This window comes from Anoplolepis gracilipes, chromosome 2, assembly GCF_047496725.1.
Source record: "Anoplolepis gracilipes chromosome 2, ASM4749672v1, whole genome shotgun sequence".
Lineage (NCBI taxonomy): Eukaryota > Metazoa > Arthropoda > Insecta > Hymenoptera > Formicidae > Anoplolepis > Anoplolepis gracilipes.
In genome coordinates this window covers 16,676,014-16,697,622 of record NC_132971.1, presented here as the reverse complement: position 1 = coordinate 16,697,622, position 21,609 = coordinate 16,676,014, and the positions used below count along the sequence as shown (strand labels likewise).

Below are 21,609 nucleotides of genomic sequence, written 5' to 3'. Positions count from 1 at the left end.
TAGAGTGAATATTAAATAAAATGGGTTTCGTTTGACATTGATGGATAGATTTAACTAGAAAACCTCACCGTTCTCAAAGAAGGTTTATCGATAAAGTAGAGTGTGGATCTTTCACGCGAAAAGCGAAAAGCTGTGATACTTTTGAGAATGTTATAAAAGTTTAATGTGTCCCTAAAGTTCGATGGAATATATGTCTCCATAAATCAATTATTATCCAAAGTGTTATCCGAAGTCGCGCAGACATTTTTGTTAGTAAAAGTGTAGCGAGATAACATCCGTACAATACATACTTGTTTATTCGCTGGGCCTTTACGTTCTTTCATTTTTTTCTTTTTTTATAAAATCGATACAAAAATATTATGTTTTTTTTTTTTTTAAATTATAATCCGTTGATGAAAGAAGAAATGAAGCCCATATATTGTACAATCTGCTTCTTCTCGCGAAGAATGGCGGTTGTGAAGGTATATCGGTGAAGCGTAGACGATTGAAATTCATCGCGGAAATACCGATGGGAAAGCATAGTGCGATTGCTTAAATAATTTCGTGTATCCAAACGCGGTCGTCGCATACGCAAAGTGCTTGTTGAATATTCGTAAGTCACGAGCCATTTGAAATTCCGAATATCTAGCGACAATGATGACAATGATGACGTTGCGGCGGATAATCTGAAATTCCGTAAGTTTCGATTAATGTTGAATAATTTCCACGAGGCTTAAGTGAACGCCGGACTCCCTGACTACCGCAAGCATGTTCTTGGATGCTTCCCATCTTGGCTTGCGCCACGTCCACGATGGCTAGCGGACCCGAGTAATTTGTCGAGGAATTCTGTGTGTACCGTATTTCGCTGGAATTGGAGCGTGGAATATCATATCGCGTAAAGTTGATTGTCAAGAAATATAATATGTGACGAAGTTCTGCATAGAGCTTGTAAAGTGACGGTTCTCTAAAAGTTATCGAGTTACCAACTTCATATAAGTAATAAATAAGTTTCTTCTTCACTAGATTTACGTAAATATATTTAATAATAAAGATATGGTGTTACATAAAAATCTTTAAAAAATTCGATATTTATGGCGGAAAATTATAAGAAAATTTAGTATTAAAAAAAAATTTAGTTATGCATACAAAATATAAGCGTATTTAATTGAAAGACAGGAACTTTTATCTAACAATGAAGACCAATAATACTTTTATCTTTCAGCGCAGACATGTCAGATAATAAAGTGTCGCCAAATTCTACCATGATGTCTGTGTCTTCTCGTTCTCGTCTCGTATTTTACTAGGTTCGATAGTACAGTCGTAGGAGAACCTCCGGAATACATTTCCAATGATGCGGTAGACAGGGAGTCAGCCTATCAGATTCGGTTATCCTAATCCGTGTCATGTAAATCCAATTTCCAGAGGTTTATCTCGCGGCAATGGCAGCCGGGAACGATATATACCGTGCGGCGGGAAGACGCGGGATCCGACGGTAACAACAGTAGTATCGACATGTCGATGCACCTTGCGCGAGACAGACGCGTGTAGGTGGTGCATAGAGGATGGCAGTCGCCATAAAACTCGTTTGGATACGAGCTTTCCGTTACTGCCGAAAGAAAAAGATGAGATATACACACGTAATTTATAATATAATATTTAGAATGAAACGCAGTTGATATGAAACATTGGAAAAGACTAAAAACTTTATTTTAAAGCGCTTTTTAAAAGAAATATGCATGAATTACTAATTGTTTTAAAAAATAAAAATATGTATACATATATATTTGCAGTGACACGATGTTGGACATGTACACAGATGTCTTATACATCTGTATATTTAAATAATCAACATTTTATGAAGCATTTTACCGACAATAAGAAACATAAATATACCTGAGCTAAGAGATATAGAATCTCGCGACTAAATATAATTTCTCGGCAGAGTGTTATTAAGTTGCAGATACAGCAGTTCTCAAAAAACGAGGTAACTATATTAGAGAGAATTTCCTAGAATAATTATGACAGCGCGTATACATTCCATTTCGTTCCATTAGTCGACCATGAAGTTTTATGCATTACTCTGAATAGGTAATGTGCCTTCGTTCGGCCAAACACGTACCCGGAGGGAACGTCCGTCAGCAAAATTGAAACGGATTTCGCGAGAGGAAAGAGCATTCGTAAATAAAATCGGCACGCCGAACGCGCGGAAGACCGTTACATCGACCCAGGCGCGCAATCACACGAATTTATGCACTTTGACGAGACGGCATCTCTTACGGCGAATGAGAGAGGTATTTGCCGGAATATATCAGACAACGAGAGGAGGGTTCGTCTGCGACGAATCTCCCTTCCCGCTTCTCTCCGTTCTCTCTACCGGCGAAACACCGGTAAATTCATTCTTCGCAAATAAGCAGATTCGTCTCTCTCTCCTTTACTCTCATTACATTATAACGCGTAGGACGCACACTCTGGCAAATTACCTTACTCCAGAATGATCCGCGCGTACGATTCTGCGCAGATCTGCAGCCCCGACGGAGGGGCTGTTTTGATGGCCGGCTTCGCGGTCCATTATCATTCGCGACGATTGTGTTTCATCGAAGGGAAAAATGTTATTTGAATATCAAGAATGCGCCAACACAGATGGCACAGAAAGGGAGGGAGAAAATAAAATTCAGCAGTGAGTATATGAGAGAAGCTCTCGGGGATTTATAAACTCGTGCGCGCTCATCGTCGCCGGATTTTAACTCCTATAGGATGTATAAAACCAGTCGACGTGAAAGGGAATTCGGAGGACGTTGAGTCGGGTGTTAGGTGCTGTTACGTCGGGGGCACCGGCCACGAAGAGGTTGCAACGTGGCCGTTTTGGAGGACCGCTGACCGCTGCATCAAAGACCGGGTGCATTTATGGTGCACCGCCGCCGTAGTTTGCGTGCTAGTGTAGTGGTGAGCGTAGTGTGTGTATAAGGGACTTTGTAATTATTGGGTTTAAGCGAAGGTTCCGTCGGTTTTTCAGCGCGCGTCCCGATTATCCGAATTGGTTATCGAAAACCCATTAGTACGCTCGCGATGAGGCGATCGTTTTTATCATTCCTTTCTTTATTTTTTTTTTGCGCGAAGGAGCAACGTTCTCATAAATTCGGTAATAATTCTTCGATGTATCAATGCGCGCGAGCTTTTAGTATTTCTATAAACGAGCTCTCTCGACCTTCCGACCTCTCGACTGACTGAGATATTGATTTATGAGCGCGCATCATCTTATATCATGCATTTCCATATATTTCTAGTAAGAGATCTATTGGAGTGTTTCAATATCCTCATGTAATATATTTGTAGTCTCATATTTTATATGGTTGCGCATATCGCGGAAATACTTGTTGATACTTGGTACGCGATACTTGATACGCACCGTATGAGTTTATATAATTTTTCACGATATGTAAACGCCATTCGGATTTATCGTTATAGTATCAGTATTCTATCACTATACCGCATAGCTCGGATTATAAAGCGTATAATCCATTTATGGCCCATCTCGTATGCATGCACGTTTTTACGTTATTCGTGCCACGCGATAAGGAATATCGCTCGCGGTATTCGCAACGAATTTCATCTCGCGCGGCTACATTCTAATTTACGTTTAACAGGCTATTAAAGTTTATATACATTCGGTGGGAATCTGGGATGAAGTTGAATTGTAATACGAACACTACGGGGGGAGAAGCATGTTTGGGAAGGGTGATCACTGAACCCAGCATCAAAGAGTATACGTACCCTATCCTACGCGTTTATACTGCGATCGCCCGCGCGCGTGGCTTTATTTGTGCTTTGTGCGAGATATTCACTATTCGGATTGCTAACGCGCTCGTACGCATGCACGCATGAGTACACGCTCGTGGATTTTCGACCGGCGCCAAAATTTTTCGATTTTCCCGGCAATCGTGTGTTCTGCGAATACCACTGCTACAACCGGATACCGATGGCCCGAAAAACATCGAGCGGTTTCACCGTTTCGAGTAACGCAAAACTATCTGGAGCACGTTCCTATTTGAAGGATCTGTAACGACGCACTCGAAACGCTACAAAGTCCGTTTAGGATGCTGGGTCAGTACTTTCATTCACAGTTTCGATATTTACAACCGATGCTATAGGTATAATATTTCCTACGTAATATTCATTTGTTCGCGGTTTTACTCGCGAAATATTAATTATTATTTTTTCGCATCCAATTATATTAATATAATGATTAATAAGTTTTTTACTCATAATACGTAGTGATTTTTCGAGTTAAAAGAATCTATATCGAAATAACAAAGTTTATTCCTTCTACGAAAATTAATCATATTTTTACAAACAATAATTAGGTTAAATGAGATATTTCGACAGCTGTTAATAACTGTTTTTTTTCTTTTTAATAAAGTATATTAGTAAATATGTTTTTTCGCGGTTATAAAAAATTAGTAACAGATATATAGATATCTACGTAATACGACATAATCTCTTCTGTCCCCTGTGATTTCAACGCGAAAGAATTATTCGGAACAATTTTGTTCGGATCAAAATTCGGGTGCTTCCGTTTCTGGCAACGCGTTCAATAATCTCCTATACATATTTCACCGCACGCGCCGTCGAATCTTCAAACGAACTGTAGCATATGACAGAATATGCACGCGTGTTTAAAGCGGATTTGTTTCGGATACGATGAAACATGCAATATATGCGGCATGTGTCGTTGAAGATCTCGAGTTTCCATATTTTCAATATGACGTCATGAGATAGCCAGTGTAATACATATGTAATTAAAAAGGATGAACATTTATGTGCTACATACATTTTGCTATTTTCTTTCCCTTTTCTTCTCGTTTACGCTCCGACTCGCAATCTTTCACTTAATTATAATAGACGTTACTTAAATTCTCGGATCTCAAGTATTGTTGCCTCCTATCTCTTATTACAATCAAGATATCAAGACTCAAATTGTAATGAGAAAAGTATATTATAGCTTTGATAAAATAAAAGTATACGACTCTGTATGTAAATTGTCGACTATCATAATACTATCAAGTCATCAAATCTATGTAGAACGACGCGGCGTGGTCGCGATTTGTGGCCAAACGGAAATTACACAATGGATCGAATCATAACTCGGCGTAAGCACGAGGAATCTCTCTTTATAAGCCGCCCCCGCGAACTCATTTCCGCGGCTACAACGCTGAATCACGGATATGGCGAATGATGCGAAAAGTTTCCCATCTGCCTCTCAAGAAGCATCCGGGAATTGTTTTTCTTTCATCAAGTATCTCTGCTCAAATTTTCCGGCTTTCCCTTTAGTTTTGCGAATAAAAGTTGAAATTACGAAACAGGGGTATAAAATGTCTCGGATATGAAGAGTGTAAGCTTCGCGGAAGAAATTCCACATCCAGCGCGAATCATGTTGACGTTGATATTTATAATCGGTAAATAACTTTTACGTGTCTTGTGCGTTTAATGTAACGCAATTTATTACAGTTGCATAATTGCTATTATATTAAAATCGTGCCCGCAAATATATCAAGGTTTTCAGTGCTTGAATTTCAACTAAACAACGGATGTCATAATAACATGTGTATGAATTCCCCATTGGGATTCGCAAGATTCCTTGCGAAATAACGCGGCTAATAGTCGACTCAGTGCACAGAGACCGTGGCAGATATCAAACTGCCGGAATAGCTGTTCCATGGTGTATTGATATTCAATGGGCGTCTGCCTGATAAAGCGTCGAGTGGAATATTCAATCAAGCGTGATGGTGAGAAGGGGAAAGGGAAGGCGGGGTGAGGGTGCATCTTGCCGACCAGATGCTGCGACTTAGGCGGATGGTGATGGTAAAAGGTGGAGAGGATCACGAAGAACCCGTGGATGGCGAGCGTGTTGATCGACGCTGCTTGCGCATTCCTGACGGAGACTAAGGAATAATGTCGCTAAAGCGAAGGTAAACGATTCCTCGGCGTCAACGAGTTCACGGAGGAATCTGGGTTGGGGAAAGTAATTCGATATAGAAGCGGCGCGTGCTCTGTTCTGATCACCTGGATTCTTTAGGTTTCCCCTGATCGTTATCCGCGCGGAATCATGACGAACGGTTCAATCTATTATAGACATACGTTTAAAGGGGAGAATATTTTATCGATGAAAGAGAAAGAGATCTTTTCGCGCGCACTTTTTTTTATATACCTCGTATACGTGCATTCGGTAATATTTTAATAGGAAGGACTTATACATCATATACTTTTACGTAATCGTAACAACGTATTATTAAAAACAATTATTAAAAATGTCACTATGTAATAAGTAACATAACTAGTAGGTGTCCGGTTTTTCTGCGATATTATTTAATTTTTGTCTATTTAATTATTATCTATTTTAATTATATTCTTGAAAAGTAAAGATAATTAATTTTTGTCAAGAAAGTCAATGTAACTATTTAAATACATCATCTAGTTATACGAACCTGGACGCCTCTAGTGAATTCGTTATTGCAGAAGATATGGACGGCGGAAAATTCTCTGACTTTGTCGAACTCAAACTTGATTTCGACCGGCTGGTTCCGGCTATCGTTTCTCCAGCCAACCCAGCCTTGGGCGCGATCGTTATCGTAGTACATTTTGAAATTATCAGGTCCTGTTTTGCCATCCGTCAGCTGACCCAGACCACGGCGCAACTCGCCGTCCCAGTGTCCATCGTAGGTCGCGTCGAAGAATTCCCATCCGTTGCCCCTTTTATCACCTTGGGGCATCGAGTAGGATACCACGCCGTCTGTAGAAGAAAAAAGTTAAAATACGTTGTTGACCCTTTTATCAATGGCGATATACTGTCTTCGATTTGTTCGAGAGAAAGTTACGCGAGTATTTTAATAATTTAGTATCAATATATAAAGAAGTTTTATGTATATATTATATATAAAATTGAGGGTGTGTGTGTGTGTGTGTGTGTGTGTGTGTGTGTAAAAAAAAGTAAACATATAAATTTTATATCAATAGACAGTGGATATGTAACGAGTATAGATGTGTATGTGTAAAATGTTTGAATAATCTTTTAATATTTAATTGTGCAATATATTGTGTAAATATAAATTAAAATTGTTGTTTTTTTAAATGAATTAGAGATTACGGAATTAATCATTTGCTGAATATAAAAAATATATCTAATACAATAAGTTATACTTTTTGCGCTTATTGTTTACACGAAGCGAATTGTGAATATGTAAGAAATAAAAAATCAATTTTATCTTCACTTCACACACAACTTGTACTTTAGATCATTTACTCTTACTCTATATATCATATATTTATTTAAACTGTTAGCAAAACAAAATGCTCATACGAGCACGCTTGAATGATAATAGTTCAACATGCGCGCTAATGATTTATCATATTTCCGGCATTGAGAACATCTATTCGACGCCCGTAGCTAATTCGATTCCCGGGTGAAAACGGAATTATACGAGCAAGATTTTGAAAAGCAAATTTGCTCTGGCCGCAGCCGGTATCAGGGTTAATGGACAGTCCGTCGGGTGTACCGGTTCGGGGCAAGTTTCACGAAAATTGGCGAGTGCAAACAGCTTACCGCTCCAGTAACACCCGTAGAGCTCGACCCGCATGCAAACCGTCCGCCTGTGATAGCTGTAGGGCAGAAAACGGATCTTGCTCGCCCACAGAGGCGGCTGCAGCTCGTGCTTGGACTCCAAATATGTGTTCGTGTTACCCGTTATTACCTGAAAGCACAGAAAGCGCCGGTTCAAGTATAGGACAATTTCAGTTTTCGGTCCGGCATGGCGTTTGAGCTTTACCAGACCGCTCGGTTGCGAGTCTCATTAGCTCTCTTTCAGCGGCATTACATTAACCTCGGGGGATATTTGGGCACGTGCGCCGTTTCTCTTTTTATCGTGCTTTTTGTATTACCGTATCGAACGATACCGATGCTGACGAGACATACGAATGACTTGTGAATATAAAACAGTGAATTTTTACAGTGCATTAATTTTCGAAATAAGATTTTTAAGACAAAACTTTATCGAGATAATTTTTAACGTAACCGTACATTTGCCTCCGAGCTGATAACTGTATAACTTTAACCTGTTATTTTATGTATACGTGAAAGAAAAAAGTTTACATTATTGACAAATTATACGACAGTTATTTATTGCGATCGAAATATTGCCATCATGTCGCAGATTTCGGTATGTTAACGAATTTTTGACATCCTTCGTGAAATCGTATACCGTCGTCGCATATATCAATCAGCTAGCCTGGCAGATCGGAAAAAGCATCCGACGCGTTACTTTATATCCCGTTTGGAATGTCGCGATTGTCTGACAGTAGTTGTTGACATTTATATCGTTCGGACAATGCCTGCGTTTCAGCAGCGCGAAATACCGTCGGTTCCCCTTTCTCGCCCCCCCTCTCTTGGATACGTCCTGTCATAGAATGGACATCGCGTTCCACGGGATCAGACGGGGGCTAAGGACTAATTTCACTCTACATTCCACCGCGTTAGACACGTTCCGACAGAGACGCATAAAGGGAAGGAGAAGGAGAAAGAGAGATATATATATATATATATATATATATGGGACGAAGGGTTCGCGGCAGGCGTAGGCAGGAGGGTGACGGAAAGCGAGAGAGGGTTGAGTTAAACGTCCGCATTCCCTGATCCCGGTCGAGGCGGCGAACGTGTTGCCGTCGTTGACGACGTCTCTCTCTCCTTGAGCGGGCAGGGGCGACGGTGCAATATTGATTCCACGCGTTGTGGGTTTATGAATAAAATAAGCGGTTTATCCGACGGCGGTGTGTAGGGTGGTGTGTACCGTGTACAGAGGGCGCGGGACGTGCGGGCGGGTGGCACGGTCCCACGGGATCACGCGAAGTGGCGCGTTGCCCATGGTGAGTAGATAGCCAGGTACGCTTATGTACATAGGTATACGTGACGCGAACACATAGCAAGCTGGATGGTACACATTATACGGGGTGTATCGGAAGTTGTGTGCTTTCTCTCCTATAATTACAGGCTCTCCGATAGACTCAAAGATGATGTTTCTTCGCGAGTCTGACGGTAAGATTAATTATCTCGAGTTATTTAATACTGAAAATTAAATTATATAAATTTATATATAACGATGTATAATAAGAAGTCAGTTGTAAAAATCAAGTGTACTTTAACCAAAATTTAATTTTGAGCTGGATTAGAAAGGTATAATATTAAAGATATAATATTAAAAATTGAAATATTACGAATAACGGTAATTCAGTTAATTTTTTGTAAAATAAATAGAAAAGAAAAAAATAGAAAAAATATATATGACTTTGAATACATCTCATATATTGTATAGACAGATATAACGCGTGTTTTCTCTTAAGGAAAACGTAAATGGCGTGTATCGTTGTCCACTAAACCTTTATAAGCGTGTGGATGTGCGACGGCGGTTTCGCTACACAATCGCGTGACAAAGCATTTTGTGGCAGGTGCGACGCATTCTGTGCACGTCCCGTGGCCTAACATACGTTTTATGCCTTTAGCCACCTTCCCACCACTTTTCAGTGTACCCATGCGCTGACCTCAACTACTATACTACTCTCGGCGTGTCTGCTACGCTCTTCGGGACTCTACGTGCAGGTATCATTGATCATGATCCTTTGGGCCGTTCGTATATAATATCGTTAGATACTACGTTCCTCCTCCGCCAGTAGCTGATCTCTTTTCATCTCGTTTGCATATTGAGAATTTTGCAGTTTACTTTCTATTTTCACTCTTCTTCACGGTCACCTCACGCTCGCTATTCTCCAAATTGCGGTGTTACAGTTTCGCAATTTTTTGAGAACGCTATTCGAACACATAGCAAAGTTCAATTACCGCTACCAAGGCGTAAAAGTGTTTCACAACTTTCTACCGGCAACCCTTGTTTCCACTCGGCAGACTCGCGCGCTACCGTACTCTCCTTCCAGAAACAGACACTTCGAAAGTATTCCCCAAGGCGAGCCCTTACCTCCTTACCAACGGATAGCTTACTGCACCCTGGGTGAAAAACCTTCCTTTCCCTCTATCCGGGGGTCGATTCTTCCTCATTTCATGGCAACCAGGGACCCATTTCAACTGCGCGTTATGTTACTGCCAGTTCTCACAACGGCGTAGCAACAAGATCTTGCATTTCCGATAGTTAACTGTCTTATACATTTGTGTTTACAGAGTGCAATAAATGTCCGTATACATATTTGTCTTTACGATAGTTTGATAACGTATCAAAGTTAGCAACTATATGAATAAGAGCAAGTTCAAAATACAAAAAATTGAAGACATTTTTAAGTAAAAAATATACCAATAAGCATATCTTTGATTAGAATATAAATTAAAAATATTATTTATATTTAGAGATATACTAATAAATATATCTTTTTATCTTTTTGCATGTATCTCATATGCATACATAAGAATTAGATTTATTAATATTAATAAATTTAATGAAATCTTTTATATTACTTTATTATCTTATATTATTTAATATATTTCACATGTTTTAGTAATGTTCCAAATCGGTAAAATTAACTAGTCTGCGTCAAACTTGATTACAATGCTTGTAATATTAAATGTATAATATCCATCATTTTCGATTTATGTCATATTATTAATTTGCATTAGATTGTTGATTCATGAACGTAATTACCATTTTCATGAGCTATTAATCATCTAATCATCATATGTAAATCGTTGAATTAAATGCATTTCATTTTGGCGTCATTACACAAATGCACAATGTATAAATGAATCATTGCAGTGCATCATATATGATATGCATACATATATTATTTAAAGCGTTGTATATGAACATGTGAGATAGACAGTTATTACTGTTTGTTATCCCATTTACTAGAAAGAGGTTTCGAAATTAGACAACATTTTATCGTTGTAAGATACGATAAGATACTACTTTACGTACCTTTCCAGCGTAATTTTTTACTTTTTCTATTTTACTTTTGCGTGTCTGCGTGCTTTCTGCTGCTACGTGCCCATTGAGGGTCAAGTGTTAAGCGAAGAACCATTACAGGTAGTATTGACCTATAATGGTCTTAGATAATGTTCGAGACTCTGATCGCATGGAAAATATACACACTTAACATTACCTTGTGTTATCATAAAGTTATAGGCAATAATTCGTACAAATTTCTACAAATTGGTATAATAACGTGTCTTTCTTACATAAAATAAAATATAATTTTATTATTTTATATATAATAAAAAAATGTAAAAATATTTTTAAAAAATATCGATATTCGACACATGTTGATAAAACGTGCTGCGGAATCGTTGAAAAATGTGTACATTTGAGAACATGCAGTTAGACGGAACGTAAGATGTTTCGATGTCAGAATTAAGGAACGTTGACGGAACAGAAAATGAAAATAGTGAGCCTCATTTTGCAAACGAATGACAACCGGACGACGTGACCGAGCACGAGATGGGACATCTGTCGGCTCTTACACATCTATCGCGTTGCTCCGGGGTTGCAAAATTATGCAGCTGGCACTTTCTCGAGACAGGACCGAGTGCACGACGGTGGAAAGGGATGTGCACAATGTAAAAGAGTCAAGGAGATGCAGCAGCTCGATGGAACTTTATCGTGACGGCTTCTTCAAATCGTAATAGCTGCATGCGCAGTTTACGGCGGAAGTGTATCTCGTAAATATGCATCTCCGACAACGTCACGATCGAAATGCATTTCAAGGATGCTAGATGCGGTTATAAACTTTCTAAATTCAGAAGCCATTTAGAGGATGAGTCGCCTTTTGCGAGGCTTTATCGCGATTGATATTGAAACGTAAGATTAGCCCCATTTTTCAGGTTTCAGGTTTTCATATTTTTACGTATATTCGATATTTAAACAATTATATTTTAGAGCGATTTAAAAATGGAGTAAAGACATCATTTGGATGATGATGATAATTTGGAATATTTATTAAAATTCACCGAAAGTTTCACCGAATTAATATTTTCGCAAAAGATATTCTTCATTTATTAAATCTTTAATCTCTGTGTTCCCTAATAATAACATCTTTCTTTCCCTCTTTCTCTTCTTCTCTGTATCTCATTTGAATAAATTTTAAGTTTTAATTTTTAAGTTTTCTCTTATACTCTTTAATTATTTTTTAAATACTTTTTTCACAGCACGCTATATAACTTTTTACATCAATTTCGCAAATGTTCGCTCTTGTTCTGTTATGGTTTTGGAGGACGGAAAGAGGTTGACGAAAAAATTTGGTGAGCCAAGCGAACCGTGATCTTCTTTCTCGTGCGCGATTTTGAAGTGTTCATAACTTATGTCCGTATTCGTTTTTTGCCTGTCGAAGCGTCGCATAAAACGAATTTATTGCGTTAGCGCATGCATGTCGTGACGGTGGCTGCCTCCGTGAATATTTTCATGCACTTCTCTTGAATGACGCTATTGGAATTTTGTTCGTCGATGGGCCGATATTTTTAGGTCATCCTCTATCTATTACCGATTATGGTTCTGCTATTCCGCTTCCATCGGCCTTTTATCCACAGAAAATATTCGTTTGATCAAAAACGTATGTTGCTTGAAGGCAACTCAATTCGGTTTCTTCAAACAGAGACAAAAATTTTTCATTCGCGGTTATTGGAAAGATATTCTTTTGCATTTTCTTTATATTTTTTGTTATAAATTTTCTGTCCTTTGCATGCTAGAAAATTTACTATTATAAAAAATAATACGAGAGATCCATAAATTAATTTTACGAAAAATATACAAAATATATAAAGCTTTTAATTATTACCTTTTGATCACACAATATTTTTATGAGAAATATTCTTCATGTCAGAACTATCTTCGAATTAAGAATATAATCAAAATATGAGGATATTTCAGATAAATCTCATTATAATCGCTGTTGTTTTTTTTATTGAGATTGCAATTTACTATCGCGAATGTTCTATCATACAATTTTTGAAAAATCCGCGTCGATTTTTATCTATTATTACATCTGTCGATCTCGATATGCAATAAAAGCGTAACGTTAATGCACACCGTTATCGCGATGCGAATTATTACGCGATATCGCGTTCGCGGGACATATCGCAGTTCGCTGTTGATCCGGCGCGTAGGCGTATCTCGTACCAACGACTAAAGCTATCGCTCTCGCACAGGTTACACTTACAATTGCAATTATACACACTGCGGAGCGTCGGGCACGCACGCGCGTGTCGTGACGCCGGTGAATTATCCCGCGGACGCGTTTCCCTAATGTCCCCGGCTTCCTGTGCGTGCAACATTACAACCGACATCATAGTGACGGCAATATCGCACCGTGTTGTTTCCTTTATTTTTTCCCCCGTCCTCCACCCCACCCCCGCCGTCGCGGCTACCTGGAAACAGTGTGTGATTTAGGCGGAACCGGCATCGTCCGGGAATCAACGCGAGCGAGTCGCTTGCGTGTCCGCCCGCTCGGCACGCACGCATCCGTCTCCTCACGCACCCCGCTTGCGCACTTATCCCCTGACAATTATCGGATTTCCGTACGGAATTCTCCCGCTTAAACTCATGGGGAGGAAAGCCGACGGAGTCCGCCTCGTCCCATCGGAAGGAATAATAATGGATCAAGAAGCTAAACCTGTCTTCTGTTCACGAGGAGCATTTCCATAATCATCCATCATTACTTTTGCAAAAGTTATTCCAAAGTCATTTTTAATTATATAAATTTTATTAATTATTATATAAATTTTATAGATAATTGATTCTTGCTTGGTGAAAACGTATTTAAACGTATTTATCATACAATTATAGGGTGATAATACGTATTATTGAATTTTTTGCAGATCAAATTTCTAGATTCATTGAATTAAAAAATTTTAAGTATTTAGATTCTTTTTGAAAATTTTAATGTTTACAGTTAATAATGGGACGACAGTATGACACTTTGAAATATTATAGCAAATTGAATACAATTTTGTATACATTGTTATACGCGGGAATCGATATTATCCGCTTTATCGATAGCCAACTAGAAAAGCGTTATTCGTGTCGGTGGTATTCGCGTTTACTGCATGAACTTCCGTGATTAAGTGTCATTTTAAAATGTAACGTATAGAACACTCTGCGTTGTTAAAATCTGTGGAAAAAGAGGGTGACATGTCAGTTGCCGCGGGTCATTGTACTCTGCCGAGAGCCGTGATTAAGAGCCGTTTCAAAACTGATGGCAAATACCGATATGTCGCTTCTTTGAATGTTAAATGGGAGCCCGCTCTGATTAACCGTACCTTTTACGAGTGTTGTTTCGAAGATTTTAATCATTTTATATGAAAGAGAAATTGTATAAATAAAACGATACGATACGCGTCGCTCATATACTTTTTGTCCGTAATATTGTATTTTATTTCACTCCAATCGAGAAACGTGTAATATACGTTGACATTTTCAGTTAATTCCGCGAATATAGTTTTTTTTTATATCCATGCCAAAGTGATTTGTCGCCGTTACATTATTCCGACATCTCGAATATGCTTTTAACTTGTGACACCTATTAAAAGTAATACGTCTCTTCTTAACTGCTTGCGTCGCACTAAACAAGATAACAAGCTAAAAGGTAGAAAAAGCTTCGGAAGCGGACTGCGAAGTACAGTGGCGCTCATTAAAAACTATGGCTGCGGTGGAAGAAGTAAATGAGACATTTTCGATGTTCCGACGTAAGCACTTTTCGCGAGTTTGTTTATATCTTAAGTGTAGTATAAACCTGCAAATATCGGTTGCGCGACACATTCTTGATAAACACATCGTTAAAATTTTTTCAACATGAATGACTAGTTATTTCCAAGCAATTTCCCGATAAGTCGACAAGTAAATACTTCATGCTTTCTGCTTCTCGTCCGAGACAAGAGACAAGATATATATTTGTGGACATGAACGCGTTTAACAACGTGAATACGGTCAATTTGTAGATGTTCTTTCAGTTTCTAGCGTAGTCCAGTGGTCCACGGGGAATAAAAGATATTCATATATTGTCTTCTTTGTAATAGACAAGGTTTCCTGCTTTTATCTTTTCCTACAGCATCGTTTTTTAAAAGATTACATTTGTATTTTATTACAACTGAGAATAACTGTTTTTTTATGATCATGCTTTCTTGACAATAAAAATATATAAATTGCGTATACCTATTTTTTAATTATATATTTTTTATATAAACGACTGATGTTTCGAACGGATCGCTTTGGAAAATGCGAATGCATTGTAATATACAATTCGTATAGAGAATATATTTCACCTGTTTGCAATCGAAATCCACAAACCGTTTTCGGCCAATGTTTGTTAACAATGTTTGCAACTCAAAGGATGGACTTTGATGTGCTGATTAAAGGTACTATAGCGCACATATAAACATGAAAATGTGTAACTAGTACTAAAAAAGTGATTAAGATTTTCAAAATAAAGTTTAGCGGCAATATACTCGAGATAATGTAAATTTGGAAAATTATTATAATTACGGATGTTGTCGGGAAATTAAGATAAGACATTATCTAGGCAATATGAAAGAGAAAGCTTGCATATATAAAACAATTATCTTAATAAAGATAATTATCTTATTAAAAAAATGCGTACTCCTTCGTACACAAAAAATTTATAGTTTTGAAACATGTATCTTATTCTTATTTCTCTTTATTCTCTTTGTTATTAGATCACATTATGCTGCAAAAATTTTAGCTATAATTACTTTTTTTCTATAATTATTTGTTTTCCTCACATATTAAGAACCTGCATAATAATACATTAAAGCTATTTGAGATTACTTATATTTTGAGCTTTGACAGTAGAAAATACATTCTCGCAATTATATGGCTACACTTCGCAAAAGGTAAATTATTACAAGCATATATACATGTCTCGATTTTTCCATAGAATAGAATAGAATTCTATTATTTTCAAACTTTTTTTTTTTAATACGTCCTGTTTAATTGTGTTAATAACCATCATATTTCGATGACAGAGAATGTATCTGTATTCGTTAAAAAACTGAAAAGTTGAGTGAGAAAAAAATATTATCGTTTCGAGAAAACTTCTCCACGCGGAACGTATCATTTCCTGCAGGCTACGAACTGCGCAAGCTGCACTTGAGCAAATTTACTACGCCGGAGATTCCAAGAAAATCTATTTAATCTCCCGTCCGTCGATGGAGCACGGTCGATGGAAGCATGCCGTGCGGCGTAGACTAATGAGAAGTGGGGTCGGTTTTTGACGTGGGGTATTTATTATTGAGACGAGCGTTGCAGCCGCTCGGCGGAAGGAGAGTTAGAAAGTGTTTCTCTCTTTCTTCGCGCGATAGTGCGCGCACGAGGAGGGATGAAAGATGAAAAAGAGAGAGGGAGAGAGAAAGAGAGAAAGATCGCGCCTCGAGCTTTAATTACCTCTGGCGGTCTTTTGAAGCTGCAATGCCTGCGTCTTTTCGTCTCCTTTTCGTCACAATTATTATTACTATTCTTTCTATTCGCGCATCATTTTATCGTCAGTGTGCGCGCGATGCACCTTACACACGCACAACTGCGTACTTCGGAAAAAAAGATTAGAGCTCCTCTTTTGTTCTCGAAACTGTTAAGGACCTCATGGTTTCTTATCGCCAGGCTTAGCGCACGAGTCTTCGTTTTTCTTCTCTCGTCCGGGTATCTCCGTGAAACCCTGGAAAAATTTCCCGCAGCATGGTACGCGAAAGAGAATATTTGCTGTCTCAGGTATATTTGCTGCGGAAGCAAAAATTTCGCTTCCTTCTACGAACGTCTGCCAAGTTAATCTTATTTCCTCGTACAATAATTAATCGGATTTCTCTACATAACCATTTCACGTTTATCTTCAAAGAAAAAATATTTCTTTTCAATTTTATTAAAGAAATTATTAATAAATATTTGCTGATATATACATATATATATATATATATATATATATATATATATATATATATATACATATTATTTTAAATTAAAGCAATGTCGAATATTATTTATATTTATGCATAAATTATAATTTATTAAAGTGTTTTTTTATCTTTCATCACAATTATTAGACTGCAACAATATTTCACTTACAACAAAATTGGTAAAAGCATTTGAATTTTTTAGTTAACAAGTTAATTCTATTTTAATACAGATCGGCTTAAGGAGCGAAAAGCGGATGTACAAACGTTGCATATGTATATATTTTTATCTCGTATTAGTATTATTTTTTTTTTTATTAGTAAAGCTTTTATTGTTTGTTTTTAATTCTATTTTTTTAGTCAGTTTTTTAGAGAGAAATCTCAAATCAATGTTTAATCGCGTTAATGGATTCCGTTCATAGAAAAAATGCATCAAGATTAGTAATTGAATTATGTTTAGCGATAAAGCGGTGAATAATCATGATATCGAAGGGACTATACAGCGTTTGCATGAAATTACGCGGTTGAGCACCGATGACGATAGACATCATCTTCAGCATGTACGACAGAGATGCAGAATCCTTCGGTGCATTAGCGCCGACGCAAGCTGGCTATCAATATTAACAAGATAGTAATCGGACGCCAGATACAGAGACACATTCGATCGATAACGAATAGCTGGTCTCTCGAAAGAGACAAATCGATACAATACTGAAATGTTCGATCAGCGTCATCGTCGTTTTTTTCCCTGATTGCTAACCGCGTCGCGGAATTTTACACACGAGCAACTCCTTACGTGTGAACGCGTTCCAAAAGGATTACATACGCTAGGTTGATAATAAGGCAATGAATAGTGATGAGCCGGGATATGTCACACGCTCCAGGAACTGTATCTCGGGGTGGAATTTTAGATCACGTCATGTTAGCACCTGTTCAATTGCGTAGCTATTAATCATGCGTTTAAGTCAATGTTTTTGATCGTTTTTCTGTTGTTTGCACATTTTCGAGATACTTAATCATTAATATGCATAGGCAAAAGATATTAATTTTTTGTTTGATAAAAAACCGGTATTAAAAAAGGTGTAGAAACCATCTTTTTTTCTGTTGATTAAAACCAAAAAATACATTAGTTATTAATCGTTATAATTGAACGTGCGCACAGCGTAAACCAGTTTGTTAATTAAAATTAAATAATCATGAAATTTCGACCAAATTGTTGACCGAATATATTTCCAGGAGGGTTGCTTCTGAGGCAGAAAGCCGAGCGGGATAATCATAAAGTACTGAATAATCATGAAGTTAATCGCGCGACACGCGAGGTGCCTTCTCGCCGACGAAGGGGCGAGGGGATACGACGAAGTCGCGCGGTCCCCCGGTGCATTAGCGCCGGCGCGGATGGTCCATCAATATTAATAAGATCGTAACCGGACGGGCGGATGTAGAGAGACGGCCGATCGGATGGCCAATTTACCTAGCGGTTAGGCGAGGTTTTTCGTCTCGCCTTTCAGGAGACGTGTATCGTCTCTTCTTAGCGCCGTAAAGCGAGACCGGGGATCATCGGTGCATTAATGAGTGGGGAGAATGTTGCGCTCGGAATCGCGCCCGAGGGGACGCGCCAGTGAACGAGGCTTAAAGTGTCGTAATAGCGACGGCAACGTGGTCCATAAACATTGGATCGACGATGATGGTAGACGACGTTAAGTTCACCGGGAACGTGTCCCGTCGCCGTTGGCGATGCTCGCGGTGTGCGGCTCCCTCAAAGGTAAACGATATCGGGGCCCCATTTGATGTTTGCAGTCGCCATCATGTGAACAGAATCTACTACGAGCGAGTCCGGTTGATCTGTTTGAACTTTGAACACGAGTGTACACGGGGTGTTCAAAGTCCTTTGAAAACACTATCTACAGATCTCTTTTTCCGAAAGCGTTTATTTGATGAAAGAAAGAATCGGTTTCGAATTAAGAGGAAAATATTTCTGTCGTAAAGCAGTATTTCCCAATGAGATAAATCCTTTTTGTTAATATCAAAAGCTTGTTAGAACTGTAGTTAAGCTTTAGGGGTCTTTACATTTGCGAAAGGTCCAATCTGGAAAATGCCCTAAGCGCGGTTAGTAAGCGCATCGATCGCGGTTCGTTGTTATAGATATGAACGGAATATACCGCCGCTAATGCATACTACACGTAATGCAGGGTATCCTAACTTTACGGCGTCCATCACGAACTCGTTCCGCTCACCGCAGCTGCTCCCGCTAATACTTCAACACAGGCTTCGCCGTTAGTTGTCGAGAGAGAGAGAGAGAGAGAGAGAGAGAGAGAGAGAGAGAGAGAGAGAGAGAGAGAGAAAGAGAGAGAGACTCGCGCAACGGATTCGCCCTCGCGAGTAGACAAGCCGAAGGCTCGAGGCGGTAGTACTGCTGGTGCACGGGCCGGGTTTCGACAAAGTAACGCGCGCACCGACGGTACGAAATTAGCTTACGGATTCGCGATAAGCGGCTTACATTTCGAACAAGGATAATCCCGCAATCGATTCTTGATCGTCGACCGAACACTTTGAAGTCGCGCTTGTTTCGCGCAGGCACGCTGCCCTAAAGCTTCTGCGTTTGAACGGAACGCGCTGCCCTGTCCGGATATAGCGGAATAACGATCTCGACACCTTAGTTGGAGCAGCGATTATTTCGGGTCAATGGCTCGAGACCGGGCCTATTTCGACCGTTGCGCTGCAACCGGCAGCTGCAGTATCAATTCGCGCCGGTAAACGCGCGAATCAAAGCCGGCATCATGATATAAAACACGAGCTTTGTCAAAATGGACCGTGTTCATTGTAACGTTTTGTCAGTTTTTAAGAAACACGTTACTTTTTTTGTATTACAATATTTCGCCTTTCAATTTCTCGTATAAGACTGTGCAAAAAAATTGAAGAAAAATCTTTAAATTAATAGGATTCTTATTCTCTCTCTCTCTCTCTCTCTCTCTCTCTCTCTCTCTCTCTCTCTCTCTCTCTCTCTTCCCTATAAATATTTTTTGTATATATGTTGTAGAATATGCATAAAAAATATATAATTAAACGATACATATTAATTTAAAATGAGATTAAAAAAGTGCAATATATGCATGCATGAAGCACAAATTTATAACTAAGGCAAAAGAACTATTAGTATAATTTTCCTATTTTAATTATTTAGTATTGAATTAAACATTAGAGTAATAAGCAGGTAATAGAGAATCCAATCGGACTTAATAACTTGGTTCAGAAAATGCCGAACAACGTGGCAGTGTTCTAGCTCTATACAGACTAGTAATCTAGCGCTACGATAGAGAATCTTTAATTAAGTTAAGGCGCTCACCTCCTCTCCTTTGATGTCTCTATATCGAACCCATTTGCCCAGTCGCGGCCTCCAGTACTCGAGCAGATATGCCTCTGCGAATTCAACACCCACGCCATTCCCGAAACGGCCTTGAGTAGCGGTGCCCGTGATCAAGTGGATCGAATGAAGGTCGATCTCTAACCATTCTCGAGCTTCCTTAGTTATTTGGTCCTTAGGACACCAAGCGCCACCAAGGTTCTCCGATTTCAATCTATAACAAAGATATCAAAATAATAGAGTATTGAGAATTAACTTACATTAATTTGCTTTAGTAGCTGCTTTAAGAAGAAAATTTTTATAAATATGTGTGTATATATTCTTGAATATATAGGATGAATCACGGAAATCTAATGATTTTCAAAATGAAATATAACTTAAATATTTATTTTTTGTTAATAGGATAACAATAGGCTATAGAATGTTATTTCAATATATTACTTTATTAAACTTATTTTTTTTTATTTTGAAAAATTTTTATATTCGTCAGATGTCCTTCTCATTTATTCTACATTGTTCTAGTTTATCACGCAAGTTTCGCATCGCTGTTTGCACTATGTTATCTGATATAGCTTTAATTGTTTTTGTACATTAACGAACTCAAGGTCAATATACCTACGGGAACAAATTAGAGCTATATCAGACAATATGGTGCAAATAGCAATACAAAACCTGCGTGATAGACTAGAGCAATGTAGGACATTTACAAAGATGAAAAATTTTTTAAAAATAAAAAAAAATGAATAAAAAAAGATGAAGTAATATATTCAAATGGTATTTTATATCCTATTGTTATCTAAAACAAAATAAATATTTCAATTGTATTTAATTTATTTATTTTATTTTTAAAATCACCAGATTTATGTGATATTCAAACTATATATAAATCTCCTGCGTAATACTGTTTATTATTTTTTGTAACCTTTACGTGTTTATTTAAAATTTTAAAATTATAAAAAAATTTGATTAAACCCTCAAGCAGTTATAAGCTACTATTTAAGAGACGTTTATTCAAATTATACGATTCGTATTCTTAGCAATGTGCTTCCCAATCATCGATTTAAAATGCCATCAAATTCCGAGCAGCCGTTGTACATTTTTGGTTCGGTTCGCTCATAAAAGTAACGATCTAATTAGATGTGAAAGTATCGAGTTAGTTCCTCGCCAGCACCGTCCATCTTACGCTATCTGAAGATCACCGACGCGCGGTCGACCATTGAAGTCCTCGCACCGAATTCCGATATTATCGCATTTACGTGTGCGAGAACTCGGAGATTTCGTGCTCTCTCTCTCTCTCTCTCTCTCTCTCTCTCTCTCTCTCTCTCTCTCTCTCTTT

The 21,609-nt window shown here is 38.3% G+C and overlaps 1 protein-coding gene across 9 annotated transcripts in view; it reads right to left on the bottom strand.

The window, feature by feature from the left end:
• The window catches only part of LOC140675071 (discoidin domain-containing receptor 2), a 141,588-nt gene that overhangs the window by 38,683 nt on the left and 81,296 nt on the right, over window positions 1-21,609 (bottom strand). For all 9 annotated transcript variants that reach the window (XM_072909103.1, XM_072909172.1, XM_072909156.1 and 6 more), the window contains 3 exons: window positions 20,256-20,487; window positions 7,577-7,724; window positions 6,462-6,766 (listed from right to left, as the gene is read on the bottom strand). In XM_072909103.1, the coding sequence (XP_072765204.1) occupies window positions 6,462-6,766; window positions 7,577-7,724; window positions 20,256-20,487 (685 nt within the window). The remainder of the gene's footprint in view (window positions 1-6,461; window positions 6,767-7,576; window positions 7,725-20,255; window positions 20,488-21,609) is intronic.